Source organism: Lingula anatina, chromosome 10, assembly GCF_051362555.1.
Source record: "Lingula anatina isolate TDL-2025a chromosome 10, LinAna3.0, whole genome shotgun sequence".
Lineage (NCBI taxonomy): Eukaryota > Metazoa > Brachiopoda > Lingulata > Lingulida > Lingulidae > Lingula > Lingula anatina.
In genome coordinates this window covers 5,260,696-5,274,212 of record NC_141776.1, presented here as the reverse complement: position 1 = coordinate 5,274,212, position 13,517 = coordinate 5,260,696, and the positions used below count along the sequence as shown (strand labels likewise).

Genomic DNA, 13,517 nt, shown 5'->3' with positions numbered 1-13,517 from the left:
TTATTGAACTTGATGCATGACACGACGTTTAAGAGGTTTCTGTTTTCGAGTGGGTTCTAATTACCACGAGATTCAACCCACCACTGGCTTGAGTAAGTGATTTTCCAAATTAATTTTCTCCTCATTTATGAATTTTCAAGGTCTGTTTGGCTTGAAACTACGGCGTAAAATAAAACGTTACTCACTTCATTAACGGCGGTTGCAGATCATTTCGCGATTACAATTATCTGATTTAAAATAATATGACTCCAGGGTGTAGTTACACTCGTGAAATAATGATGTCTAAGCAGTCAATTGAATTAATACAACGTAGAAATTATCATATGCATAATCTTTCATACGTTTATCTGCCCGAACGCATCAATTGCTGTAGCTATTTAGAATTGTTCAAATATAACCATCAAGTAAGATTTTCAATGAAAATTACACGGCTCAGGTGGTCGTTATTATTTTTACCTTACGGAAAATTAGGCTGCACGATGTCGAATGAACCTCGCTACGATATATATATAAAGAGAGCTGGAAATCGCCGTTGTTACAGGCGGCTATACTTCAGCTGAAAAGAACAAGCGCTAGAGACACCTAGGCGGTAATCGACACGAAATTTCAATGGCAAGAATGTTACAGATCTGCTGTCTTGTAATCTTGACGTTGACTGTGTTATTGACGGTTGAGGCGGAAAATGTCGAAAGGAAGAGAAGTAAGTTCCTTACACGTTTTGAAATGATGATTATATGTTATATCTGTATTTTAATGTATTTTCAACTTGCTGATTGGTTATCAAGTTAACGTTACGGGAACTCAATACAAGGGAATGCTTTAAAGAAAACCATGTTTGTTTCGCACTTATAATAAATATCACGCTCTCAGGACTGGTGGTTTGAAAATGACTTCTTACCCTTTTGGTTTACGTGAAGGTCGTATTCAAATTAAATTCACTCGTGCTATGCAAGGTGTCGATATCATTTCACCCACTATTATACCTTGCATCTGGGCGGACTAACTCTCATCTCTTGTAATCTAGAGTGTTCTTTAATTGTTGGTAACAAACTTCGAACGGTACATACACTTTAGACGCCGGTACAAGTACCCTAATCTTTCCTTAACCGATCTCAGATTGACTTAAAAAGTAAATCATTCTATAATGGAAAGTCTATAAGTCATCGATTACATTCGGAATATTTTATTTATCTTAAAGAGAAGGGTCAGCACGCAAAATTGTAATTGATAGTTTGAAATATGTTAGGCCTACCAATTGGTCGATTTTGTCTTTAACATATCTTTGACCGCAGCAAATGGCATGCATGCTCTTCCACAAAAATGGCATGCATGCTCTTCCACAAAAATAACTGTAAGGTTTAGTTTACTTTAATTGAGGTTGGGGAGCCGGGTGAACCGGCTCATCTAATGCAATGGACATTCATTTGCATATATGATAACTTTTCATTCAGGGTGGTGCCCCATGAGTTTGTACATTATTTCATTCAGCACAGTGTATCCGTAGGAGGAACACATAGTATAGCCTACTCTTTCTTTTTGATCCGTTATTTTCAATTTTGCTACTTGAAATTTATAGTGAAAGGAAAGGCAGAAATGTTTTTAACTTATCTGTATAGCCCCTGCGTGCTATAATTATAATTCTTTTGGATTTTTAAAAACAGCATATTTATTTTACAGATTACTTGGACTATCCCCTTCCCCTATACCAGAGCACCAACCGCGGACACTCACTGAAGGAAGACGTGGATGTCGGCGACATGGCTGATCTGAACTCCGGATGGCGGCGCAGGCGCAGTACGTCCGGAAACCGACAGATGGCCAGTGAACGGGACGTCAAACAATTTTTTTGAAATGAATAAAAAAAGGTAGGCCTACCGTTTGTAGACAAGGCTGATATTGTATTAAAGTGATTTAAAAGTACCATTTTATGTCTAGGAATGAAGTTGGCTGATTTATTGCATCAAATAATGATAGGCCTACATGTATGTATGGACTGCACGGTTTGGTGGAATGTACCGGTACATGTAAGTGTACCACGCAATTAATAGTCACAGTGCTGACTCCAACATTTCATGATAAATCTTACTTTGTAGCGTTTGTACGTCAGAAACTGACCAATTTCTCACACCAATTGACAAAGAAGCTTGGTTAACGAAAAAAGTACATTGACGACAAATGCTCGGCCGCGCTATATGTGCATGGCAGCGCGTGGGTTGGTGAATAAAATAAAAGAAAAAAAGAAGTTTGCAGTTTAAAAGAGTTTAATTCATTACACTAATACATATATTCGACCTAAAGGAAACGGAAGGAGAGGGGGAGATTTCTTACTAAACGTAGGCATTTATAACATACATGTATAAAATAAACCCCTTAAAGAACGGTTTGTACGTCTCTTTTACTGTTTTCTTTTTGTTTTTACTCATAGGTACCGATCTGAAACGACAGGAAAGCATGGATCTTCCACAGTTAGAAACGTCTCAACGGTAAACAAAGATAATGCCATTACATTTGACATTTCTATTATATGTTGAATTGAAGCATTTTTATAGCTGGTGCTTTGCGCTTGAATTATGGTTGATTATTGTATTGCAGTAATAAACTCTGATAAGGGAAACAACTGGTAAATATTTTTTCTTTTTTTGCGCGATGAAAAAGTTGTCTTTTTTCTTCAGTTGTGTGCTTCACTTTAGTCCTGCTTAATGGTTTTATTCCAAAAGTTATGAAAAGTGATAAATGACAATTTTCTTTCTTTTCAATGTTATAAAGCAGGGTCAGATAAATGTAATAGCAAGCTAAGCACGTGTTTAGGATACCACGGGAGAGGGGGGTCAAGCAGCCAGAGTAAAATAATCTCATGTTCTGGAAATAGTTTTAATAAAAATTAAGAAGAATTATATTTGCATGGCATAAAGGAAATTATGGAACAAGTAAGAGGATATGAGAGAAGTATAAAACAATATTTATTTAAAAAGTAATGTCGTCACCGAAAGGCTTGGATCCGGCCTTAGATGCTTGTAAATCCGATTCTGTGATTCTGATGGTTCTCTCATTTTGTATTTGCTAAAATTCCACAATCTCAACATGCGTTCCATTTCCGTCACGATGGCAAGCACGCACGCACTCACCTCACCATTTACGACAAAACGAAATATATAAAACAAAGATGAAATTTATTGCCGAAACATAACTCTACAGCCGTGATGGGGAGGAAGACCTTTATATAGAATTTCAGACCTTAAAAATATTTCCTACTCAAGCGAAATATTCAGGTTTCACCCTTTGGTTTCTTTAAAGCGTTAAAATTGAATTCAAATGAAACTCACGAAATTGCGCAACGCTAAGTTGCTTAGTGGGTTGAACATGCGCAGTTAGTCCGGATTCGGGCGGTGTACACAGCACATTCTGCGTGGTGGTCCGCCACATATACCTGTTGCATAGGGAAAAGGGCAATATGTTTCTCCTTTGAACTGGCATGTGCCCCACTCCCTTAGGCACAATCTGTCCGCTGAGAACAGAAATTAATAAAAGGAGAATTAAGATATTTTGATGTTTCTGTTGTTAAAAAAGTATCTATAAAGAAGTCCCAGGCGTTGTGCACACATAACAAAGCAAAACAAAGCAAAGGAAAAGTCAACAAAATTATATATATTTTCATACTCTATAATGCTCCCGTCCTGTGTTCCTTCCACGTCAGCTAAAGGCATTCGGCACATCACGCAAAAAATATCAAGATTCAGTTATGAAATAACTGACCAAGCTACCAGTAAAGAATTATCATGAGATTATGGTCTCAAAATATCGTTACTTCTACCGATATTCTGGAGTTTGTGCAGGACTTAAAGAAAGTAAACAAATTATAAAGAGATGTCAGTAAACACACCAGAGCCGGGAATACAGCATCTTCGACGTGTACCCCCTCCACACAGTCCTGTCTCGTAATACCCACTGCAATACAGGCCGTCATGCTGACATACCGCCCCGCGTCTTGCAACACACTTATGGTCCTCCATCCACTGGTCAAATAGATCTGAAGATAGTTTTAATACTGCAAATAAATGCCAGTTCTTTTCTTAGTTCCGTACACCCACAAGCCGACTCTCTGGCGGGCGCACGCGCGCACACACACACATACACATGCACTTAGACAATAGTGAACATTCTAAATAAATAAATAGAGAAAACGGCAGGGAGAGAGAGAGAGAGAGAGAGGAGAGAGAGAGCAATATGTCTCACCGTCAGCTTGAACAAACAACACCGTCCACGTGGCGACTGCCACCACAAGCAGGCAAATTATGGCTGGCAATCCTTTCATTATACCTCAGTTTTCTCTTCTAAAAATATAAAAGCAGTTATACTAAACATACCAGTATGTATAACTCCATCAAAACAAATACACGCAAGATTTTCCACGTTTGGCCGAAAAATTACATTTCTGGAGTTTTGATATTTACAGTATCGACATCCACTGAAACAAAAGCAGGCCGAATGATTTTGTTTTCTAAGTATGCTCTTGCACAACGACATTATAAAAAAATTACTGCTTCGGATGCTGTGAAAAGAATAGACGAAGAATACATTTAATCGTAGCCTACCTGGTTTTCTCGTCCTCTGCGAGAAATACGCTGGTTTCACAGTGAAACACAGTTTAAATATACTAGTATGTGTATATTTCTATCCATAATCCCGGATCTGATTATTATTATGCTTATTATACTAATACAGTAATTAGCTAAACTAGCATAACAGTGGGTATTATAGATGATGGGGATCGTGTGTTTAAATTACAGCTGCGCAGTTCTAATACAGAGAGAGAAAACGTTATGAAGCTGCTCACAACTGATGCATGTAAGCCTATCCTTTTTTGTGTGTTGACGGGTTCTCCTGAAATACATGAACATTGTAGGTCTACCTGACATGGCTTATTCTCACTTTTGTTTTTGCATCGACAGGAGAAATTGTTTGTGTGCTGGTTTTCTTTTGTGAAATTACAGGTATAAACGGTCGTTTTTAATAGAGGAGAAAATTACAGACTGCAAGTATAAAAAGTATAGATTTTAAGACAAGGATTTTACACAAGTTCACATACGCACACACACACACACACAGAGAGAGACAGAGAGTGAGAGCGGAGGATGGTATATGGTGATATGAACTTTGAGATCTACCCCTTAATAAGTCCGAAAACCCAAAACAAACAAATTGCATTGACATAATTAGAGTTAATCTACTCACAATAAATGCTTTATTAGAGAAAAAGATTCTTGCCATTTATTATTGCAAAATTGAAACTGCGACTGTCATATGTTGCCAGGATCACTTTTATTGCCACCGTAGCATCAATTCATTAACTGTTAATTTCCAAAACGGAATAAAAACCTTCATGATCGTTGAATACCATTTCGGTGTAATCAAGATGATTTTCTTCCAATTGGATGATTTCCACTCATTTGTATTTCATAGTGGGACGTGACAACGCGCACGTCGCACGCATTTGTGACGATTACTTCGCCTGCACGGACAAGAAAATATCTGCATTATGAGTGAATTACAGTTGAATTACATTGTAATTTTAGACTTTGATCCAAAAGCCCCCCTCCCCCTTTTCCTATTTCTGCAAAAGAAGCAGATGCAGAGATGCAGTGCAGTGCAATTTTATGACACCAGCTAATAAAACTGACAAATATTTGATTTGTTGACCGGCATCATGTGCTATTCCACTTTTTTTTCAGTTAAACATTAGTGCAATTAATTGGTGAAACCTCCTTTGTTAAATTCTTGACCCCGCCTCCATCTCACTCGTGGTTTTGTATCTTCAATTGCTTATATTTATGTATGAATGACTACTGAAAATCACACAGTTTTGTCGCGTGTGGTGAAGTAGTTCATCCGAAGACCATAATGTCGGTTTAAGGTGACTCATAGTCACATTTAAAAGCGATGCCTGACACATCGCATTAAGAGAGAGAGAGAGAGAGAGAGAGAGAGAGAGAGAATGTCGATACAAAATAAGGCAGGACTATGCGCAGTTTTTATTTACAGCATTGTATATACCCGAAACAGGCTGAGATTTCAAAATCCTTTACTTCAACCTCTGTTAGCATGAATTACGTTCAGAACCTATTAATGGCTCTCTATATCCAATAGCAAATATAATAAGTAAAGCTGATGATGTCAACGGGTTGCAGACATTTTTTCAGATGCAATAAAAACAGGAAGATGTGATTTTATGAAAAATTATTGAGGTACTGCCATTTGTCCTTAGAACAACTTCGTCAATCTGGAACCTTCCCGATCCAGCGCATCTAATGGCCGATAGGTGGAGATGGTGTCATTCTAAAAGATAAACGATAGGTGACATAATGTTGGTAATCAAGGCAATCCCTTAATGTGTTAAATCATTACACAAGAAGAGCTCTGTCTAACCTATGAGGTCGTGCTTACGAGCTCGGGAATGTTTTTCTTTTTTAACAGATTTAAACACGCAATATTGCTGGGTTGCATGAGAAACAGCAATGATGCCGAAGTATGATTTATATCGTACACGTGCCATCATTCAGTCCTAACAATGGCGTAAAACAGACAAAAGTACAAATAGCACGATATATTAGTCATTATCAGTCAAAATGAATTTTAGAAGCCCTGTGACTATCAATCTTCAGCAATATGTCAAGAGTGCATACAAATTAAGTTACTTCTTTTCTTTTTTATTGTTATCCACTGCATAAAAAAAACGGAATGTAGATCTAAATTAAAACAAAATGGACGAATATGATCTACAAATATCTTTTTTGTGATTTGGTATTACTTTACAACTGCACATGCATTTAAATATATGAAGCTCTATGGAGAAAAAAAAGACCAAAAACGATTATTTAATTTTATGATCAGATTTGTCTTACCAGTCTAACGTCCAACATTCTGTGCAAGTCTCTGCAGATTGTTACCAACCCACCGGGCAATGTCCTCGGGGGAGGTAAAGCCCGGGGGTGCTCCACCGTTGCCAACATAACTGCCACCTTGGCCGCCACCGCCACCGCCACCGCCGCCGCCACCGCCGCCGCCGCTTCCGCCTCCTTGACCAAATCCAGCTCCAAAACCGCTACCGCCGCTACCACCGCTGCCGCCACGCCCACCGCCGCCGCCGCCACCGCCACCGCCACCACCACCGCTGCCTCCTTGCCCTGGGCCTCCGCCGTCTCCTCCTGGAGGTTGCCCGTTATCTATGATGATAGGATCGCCAGGACCCCGTCGGGCGCTCAGGGTGCCGACGCCGTCTCCTCTAGGCGGCGGGGCACCGCCTCCACCGCCTCCACCCCCTCCGGCCGCACCCCTGGTACCATCGCTGCTAGAACTTGAACTCACAACATTCCCCTCAGCGTCAGTGCTGAAGGAATAGCTGAAAGACTCTTGCGACATGATCGGCAAAGCCGCCACCATGAGAATAAACGCAACCTTCCACATTGTGGAATCTTGATGGTTACGGAAGGAAGAATGGACTTGGATCTTTTCAGGTACCGTGGAGTTCTATTAAAAGCGAATGCGGGCCACGTTACTGTAAATAGCTTTTTATAGAATCGTGTTTGTCGCGTATTGGATGATTCTTTCCTATGCGGTGAATGATTACGAGGAAAAGAAAAGCTCAGGTTTTTTAGCAGCCCGAAAAATGAATTATCATTGCTTGCGTGCTTGTTGTTGGCTGATGGCCCATTTGGTTTACCTTGCTGCATGATTAATAAGAATTAGAGTGTACGTGTAGCATTGGTCTTGGTTGTTTGGCTAATACGTGTACACCTTGTTTAATGACCATAGAGAAGATAAGACAGTGCTTGGGACCTAATGGTAATTGGTTGTGTATTGTCTTCGTCGAGCAAATTGTGTTAAGCCGCGTTCAGACTTAAAACCCTGCAAACGGCATTCCGCCAACAAAGTTATTCGTGCGCTGCACTTTTCCTGGCTCTTAGTCAACATGTGATGTCATTGACATATAACTGATAAATATTATAATGTTATCAATCCGAAGATCTGTCACATGGTTCAGTTGTAGGAATCCGATTTGAATATTTATCGCAAAATTAACAAATGTCAATTTTTTGTCACCATTTGCAATAGCGTATATCTCTTACCTTTACTTTACCAGGTTCCTACCAAATTATACCCGAAACAAAATACGCTGCTACTACTTTGACCTTCATTAAGTAAACAGGTTAAACAATTCATGGATGTCTCACTCATCTTAAAGGAAGCATTTTTGAGTAAAAGTAATAAAGGCAAACCTTGAAAAAAATGATAAGCGCTTTTTAACGCAGAATGGCGTGGTGTTATATCAACAAGAAATACATAAAATGTCACTTTATGCAAGTTAACGTTTGGCGGGGTTTTTGTTTTGCTGTCTTTGGGATGGGTGGAAATAATATAACTGTTGTATCTTTTCTAATAATCACATCTCTCTCAATACAGTTTTGTTTAAATTATTTTACCGTGATATCTCTTCATTGGTACATTACGACAGTGCATGCATAAAGCAGTGATGTTGGCAATAAATGTACTTACATAATAAGAAGAATGCCAATGATTATAATAGTGATAAGGGGTTTATTTACTATTTTGCAATGCGGTCACATCCACAGCCTCCCAACAAATTTAGCAACATTTCTTAAGCAACGAATTAAGGCTCTTTTGAGTTGAATACCTCCAAGAGATCCAGCCTACAGTCGCAACTCCAGCTGTGAAGTCCTTGCTATCTCTAGAGGAACTTGTTTTTGTTATTTAGGAAATCCAGGTGATAAAAAAAAATGTCTTCCACTTTTGTGATTGATACGTCCGTACAACTTATTTTTTTCGCGCATCAAAATGAACAACATTTCCCTATTCTAAGTGGCATATCAATTTATCTATGCTTACCTTGTTGTATTTCCTCCTTTTGCGGTCGAAATGCCATTATGCGATTGCTTGGCGCTATAGGGAGCAATCACCGGGGTGTTTTTCATAGTTAAAACCGTGTAGTTATTGTAGTCATTGGTATTCTTCCTCCTAGACGAGTGGAAGCAATATCAATAACTTTTCTTGCGTCGTTTTAATTGTTTAAATAAATGTCTTACCATTTTGCCTTTCCCTTTTGGGACAAAATGCCATTTTGAATTTTACGTTGGCATGTAAACTGATTACTTATCAGGTTGTTGTGATTTCTCATTTGTCTGCAAAACGTACTTTCGAACCACTTTTGCAATGTAAAGAAGCCAGTTTAATGCTACTCCCTCCTCCTACTCGCCGAGCCAATTATTTCGTGCGCATAACAATTGTACCTGGTTTTGGGACTCAACGTGACGGAGATTTCCATCTCTGTGCCTCGCCTTGAAAGGAAAGGGACCCGAACATGCGCATATGCAAGTCTGAAATTCTCGCTGCATAATTTTGTCCAGGTAACTTTTTTTCACACTTAAATGAAACCACAAACTTAAAGAGAGACATTTGAACACGACTGACAAAACGTAGTATAGCTTTAGGATGAGTCATCTTATGACATTTTTCAATAAAAGTAGTAGTAGTAGCAGTAGCAGAAGGTGTGGTATACATGAACCAGTTGTTGTAAATAAATGAATGAATACTAACATAATAATATTGTTTACACAACTCTGCATCCATACAGTATATAATCGCATCATCTGACCAGACAATTATAAACATACACTCGTGGGTTTAGAACTCTTCCTGGAAAGTACCATTGCTGTGGCATTACTTCATAATAATAATAATAATAATAATAATAATAATAATAATAATTGTAATGGAAAAAAATAATTTTAAGTAAGTGAATACACCCAAAATTAAGTAGCCACCATCACTTTTCCAGTCTTTTTCACTTTCTACTGTTCTCCTACCTGACCAACATAACAATTTATCAGGTTCAGCCTTAAGTGGGATAGCTGTGACGGGTGTAACTACCACAATGCAGGTATTAATTTTTTTATATTGACCCTCGTTGACCACAAGTTGAGGAAACGGCACTGCTGTAACAAACATTGATTGTATTATTTCATGATTTTTGTGAGTTACAATATTCAATGTGAAAAAAATGTGTGACCATCAGGAAACTTCTGTATAGTTTGGAATGACATATACGCCATCATTTCTTTCATTTTTGTAATTGTGGAAGCAATTATTGAGTCGAAATAAGAAAATTATGACATATATTTGGCATTAAAAGGTTGGTCACGCCACTGTAACGTACATAAAAGAGCAAATCGGGCCGACGCTTTTCATTGGAAAACATTCATCTTTCCAAACCATCTCCGAAATGTTTAAGGCACTGCTTGTCCTCGGTGTGGCTATTGCTCCGCTTATTGCTGTGCCACTTGGTGACAATAACGTTAGTGCTGGAGGCGGTGGAGGCGGAGGAGGCGGAGGAGGAGGGGGCGGAGGAAAAGGCGGTTCTGGATTCGGATACGGTGCCGGTTACGGCAGAGGTTATGCTGTTAGTCGAGGAGGTACCGTTGTTGCCGGCGGCGGCGGTGGCGGCGGAGGGGGAGGCGGCGGTGCTAATGGAGGATTTGGCGGCGGCTTTGGTTCTGGTCAAGGCGGAGGGCAAGTTGTTGTAGATGGTCCTCAACCAGGCTTAAACTTAGCACCCGGAGGCGTTGCTGCTGGCGGCGGCGGTGGAGGCGGCGGCGGCGGAGGAGGTGATGAAGGCGGTTCTGGTTTTGGCTTCGGCGCAGGTTTCGGCAGTGGCGTAGCCCTGGGGCCAGACGGTCTCCTAGCCGGCGGCGGCGGTGGCGGCGGCGGCGGAGGTGGCGGCGCCGATGGGGGAGTAGGCGGCGGCTTCGGATCAGGTCAAGGCGGAGGTCAGGCTGGTGTCGATGGTCTTCTACCAGACCTTAAGTTTCTACACGGAGGAGTTGCTGCTGGCGGCGGCGGCGGTGGCGGCGGCGGAGGTGGCAGCAGTTCTCCAGGCGGTGTCGGGGCCGGCTACGGCCAGGGACAAGGGGGTGGGTTTGCTGGTCTTCCTGGAGGTGTTGTTGGTGGCAGTGGAGGCGGAGGGGGTGGCGGCGGTGGTGCCGATGGTGGCTCTGGCGGCGGTTTTGGTTCCGGTCAAGGACAAGGTTCAGCTGACTACGCCGTCCCAGATGTCTCCACCTACGAGAAGGTCTAGCTTTCAACAAAGCACTAGTCCAACTACGTGTAGGTAGATATTTTGTTGCAATTATAAATTGCTTTTTATAGATGTATATGTATCATCAGATCTACATTAAACAGATCCAACAGATTTGTAAAGTGTGACTACTTCCATCTGTGAAAATGTATGTTTTGTTAATTTTATATAAACATCTTAATCTTGATCTTAATATCGATATTTATTCCTGTTATTTTGTAAAGCTCCGACTTGTAATTATTTTTAGAAACTTATTGACTGAAAAGGGGTTATTTATTTATTTTTATATCGTTTACATATCTTTCTTTTCAGAGAGCAGCGTTACATGATGTGTTTCAAGGGGTCTCCAACGAAAAACAATGAGATCAGAAGAGGGAATTCTTTCTTCGTTCATTGACTGAAATTATTATGAATGAACCTGCTTAATTATGACGTTGCCACGAATATGAGACAAGTTCGATTTGCCCAACTTTTATCAAGATGGGAATTTGGGGCGACCGACTTTAAAACAATCTCAAAAGAATAATCATTTTCACTCAGCAAAAGCATCAAGAGCTGAGTGTTATCTGGTCTGTGATGTTTTAATGCTCGAAATAAAAGTGCAGTTAAATAAATTTCAAAAATTGTTATTTCATATAAGAAAAATGTCGAATTAATGAATAAAATCGATCATATTGTTAATGTTTGCATTTTGTTATTATATTAACACGTTTTAATGCTCAAAATAAAGTGTGTGTGTGTGTGCAAGTGTGTGTGTGTGTGTGTGTGTGCGTGTGTACGTATTGATTCGTGAATTGTATACATCTTTATATTGTTTGTTTTAAATGTCGGTAATAAACTTGAAAACATTGCAGTATTTTTTCATTAGTCGTCTGATGTGTGTTTAGTATGCACAACAAAAACGCACTGTTACTGTTTCTTTTTTTTTACATTGAGGAAAGGCTTAAAAGCTATTTACTGTTCCATGCATATTGCTTTTCCTTCATAATAATGTTCTAAATAAGTCACATCGAAAATCATATCGCTTGCCTTTATCACAATATCAGTCATTAACAAATTAGATGTCAAAATGCGTTCATTTACGGTATTCATGACAAATAGCCCCTAAAGTGAAGAATTTAATAATAGTATTGTAATGAAAAGATGAAGAAAAGAATGAGGAAAATATAATTTTACAAAGGAAGGTAAAAGAGAGAGAGAGAGAGAGAGACAGAAAAGGTAAAAGAGAGAAAAAAGCTAGAAAGAAAACAGAGATAGAAAAGAAAGAATAAAATGTAGGGAGAGATATCGGAATGAAATGTTTAGGTTTAAGCCATGATAAAGAGAAAGCAGGAAAAGAAAAAGAAAAAAAATGGAGATCAAATAAATTTGAGACACATCCTGGTATCTGGTATGTGAAAAAAAAGGTATCTATTTCTACTGTTTTAATTTCGGTGCCAAAGAATTACATCATCATCTTGTTTTCAAACTTTTTTCGTGTCAAAGATTTTTAGCCGGTATACCTGCCGGAAATAAGATACAGAGCTATTAAAACGTTGGCTAATCTCCATCCTCACTGGTGAGACGTGATTTCCGCAGCATAGTGCAACAATAACATTTTTTTCTGAAGACAATAAAACAGAAGAAAATGCATTTCACTGTAATGAAATGCATGCAGATAATATTATCATTTGCTTTTTGAATAATACTTTGTTTAAGGGATATGTTGTGGGGTCTGCTGAAATATTTCAATTCTACGTTTTCAATTGCAAGATCTGATATATTTATAAATTAAATTTCTTTTTTCTCTGAGTGAATAAAGTTAAAAAAATAAATGAAATTTCAAGTCACGTACGTATGGTTTCTGGTTATTCATTATGTTTAAGTCACCTGTGTCTCTGCCTGCTGTAAAAAAGAGATGATGACAATAATTCTACTGTGTGTTTGAATTTAAATGATTACGCAACCGCCGAGGCTTTATCATAGAACAAAGCAAAATTATGCAACAGGGGTGCAGTTAAAGTACAGGCACTTGGGACTTATAAACCGCTTCCTTACACTTAGGAATGGCTGACTATTGATGTGCTCAGTGAGTAAGCTTTTAAGAAGGAATATAAATTATTAAGGACACAAACATGTTTTCCTTTACGTGAGAAAAAAGACAAAATACTGTTCAGAGACAGGAATTAAAGTGCCTTTTATAACATGGCCATGCTCTTTACTATTATATATTTTTTAACTTATGTTTTTGCTAATCCATCTTTATTCTATTTCTTTGCAAATTTACTCTCTTTATTTTTACATATAGTTCCTGCTGTACCGATCAAATGTTAATATTTTAACTTGCGTTTTAGTTAAATTTTATAATATTTACAGGTATATTGAAAACCGT

General features: G+C 38.9%; 3 protein-coding genes and 1 long non-coding RNA gene across 4 annotated transcripts; 2 read left to right on the top strand and 2 right to left on the bottom strand.

The window, feature by feature from the left end:
* Positions 1–522: 522 nt before the first annotated feature.
* On the top strand, positions 523–2,617 carry LOC106153819 (uncharacterized). The gene is made up of 3 exons (XR_015331481.1): positions 523–700; positions 1,678–1,865; positions 2,426–2,617. It is a non-coding gene; the product is annotated as an uncharacterized LOC106153819 (long non-coding RNA).
* A 536-nt stretch (positions 2,618–3,153) lies between these two features.
* LOC106153800 (uncharacterized) lies at positions 3,154–4,696 on the bottom strand. Its single transcript, XM_086997863.1, has 4 exons — positions 4,593–4,696; positions 4,234–4,331; positions 3,881–4,027; positions 3,154–3,505 (listed from the first exon to the last, which is right to left on the bottom strand). The coding sequence occupies exons 2-4, from the start codon at positions 4,310–4,312 to the stop codon at positions 3,369–3,371; spliced, it is 363 nt and encodes a 120-aa protein (XP_086853989.1). The 5' UTR covers positions 4,313–4,331; positions 4,593–4,696; the 3' UTR covers positions 3,154–3,368.
* Positions 4,697–6,017: 1,321 nt separating this feature from the next.
* On the bottom strand, positions 6,018–7,670 carry LOC106153806 (uncharacterized). The gene is made up of 2 exons (XM_086997861.1): positions 6,900–7,670; positions 6,018–6,333 (listed from the first exon to the last, which is right to left on the bottom strand). The coding sequence occupies exon 1, from the start codon at positions 7,459–7,461 to the stop codon at positions 6,904–6,906; it is 558 nt and encodes a 185-aa protein (XP_086853987.1). The 5' UTR covers positions 7,462–7,670; the 3' UTR covers positions 6,018–6,333; positions 6,900–6,903.
* A 2,624-nt stretch (positions 7,671–10,294) lies between these two features.
* LOC106180281 (uncharacterized) lies at positions 10,295–11,962 on the top strand. The gene is made up of 2 exons (XM_086997453.1): positions 10,295–11,175; positions 11,459–11,962. The coding sequence occupies exon 1, from the start codon at positions 10,295–10,297 to the stop codon at positions 11,144–11,146; it is 852 nt and encodes a 283-aa protein (XP_086853579.1). The 3' UTR covers positions 11,147–11,175; positions 11,459–11,962.
* Positions 11,963–13,517: the final 1,555 nt, after the last annotated feature.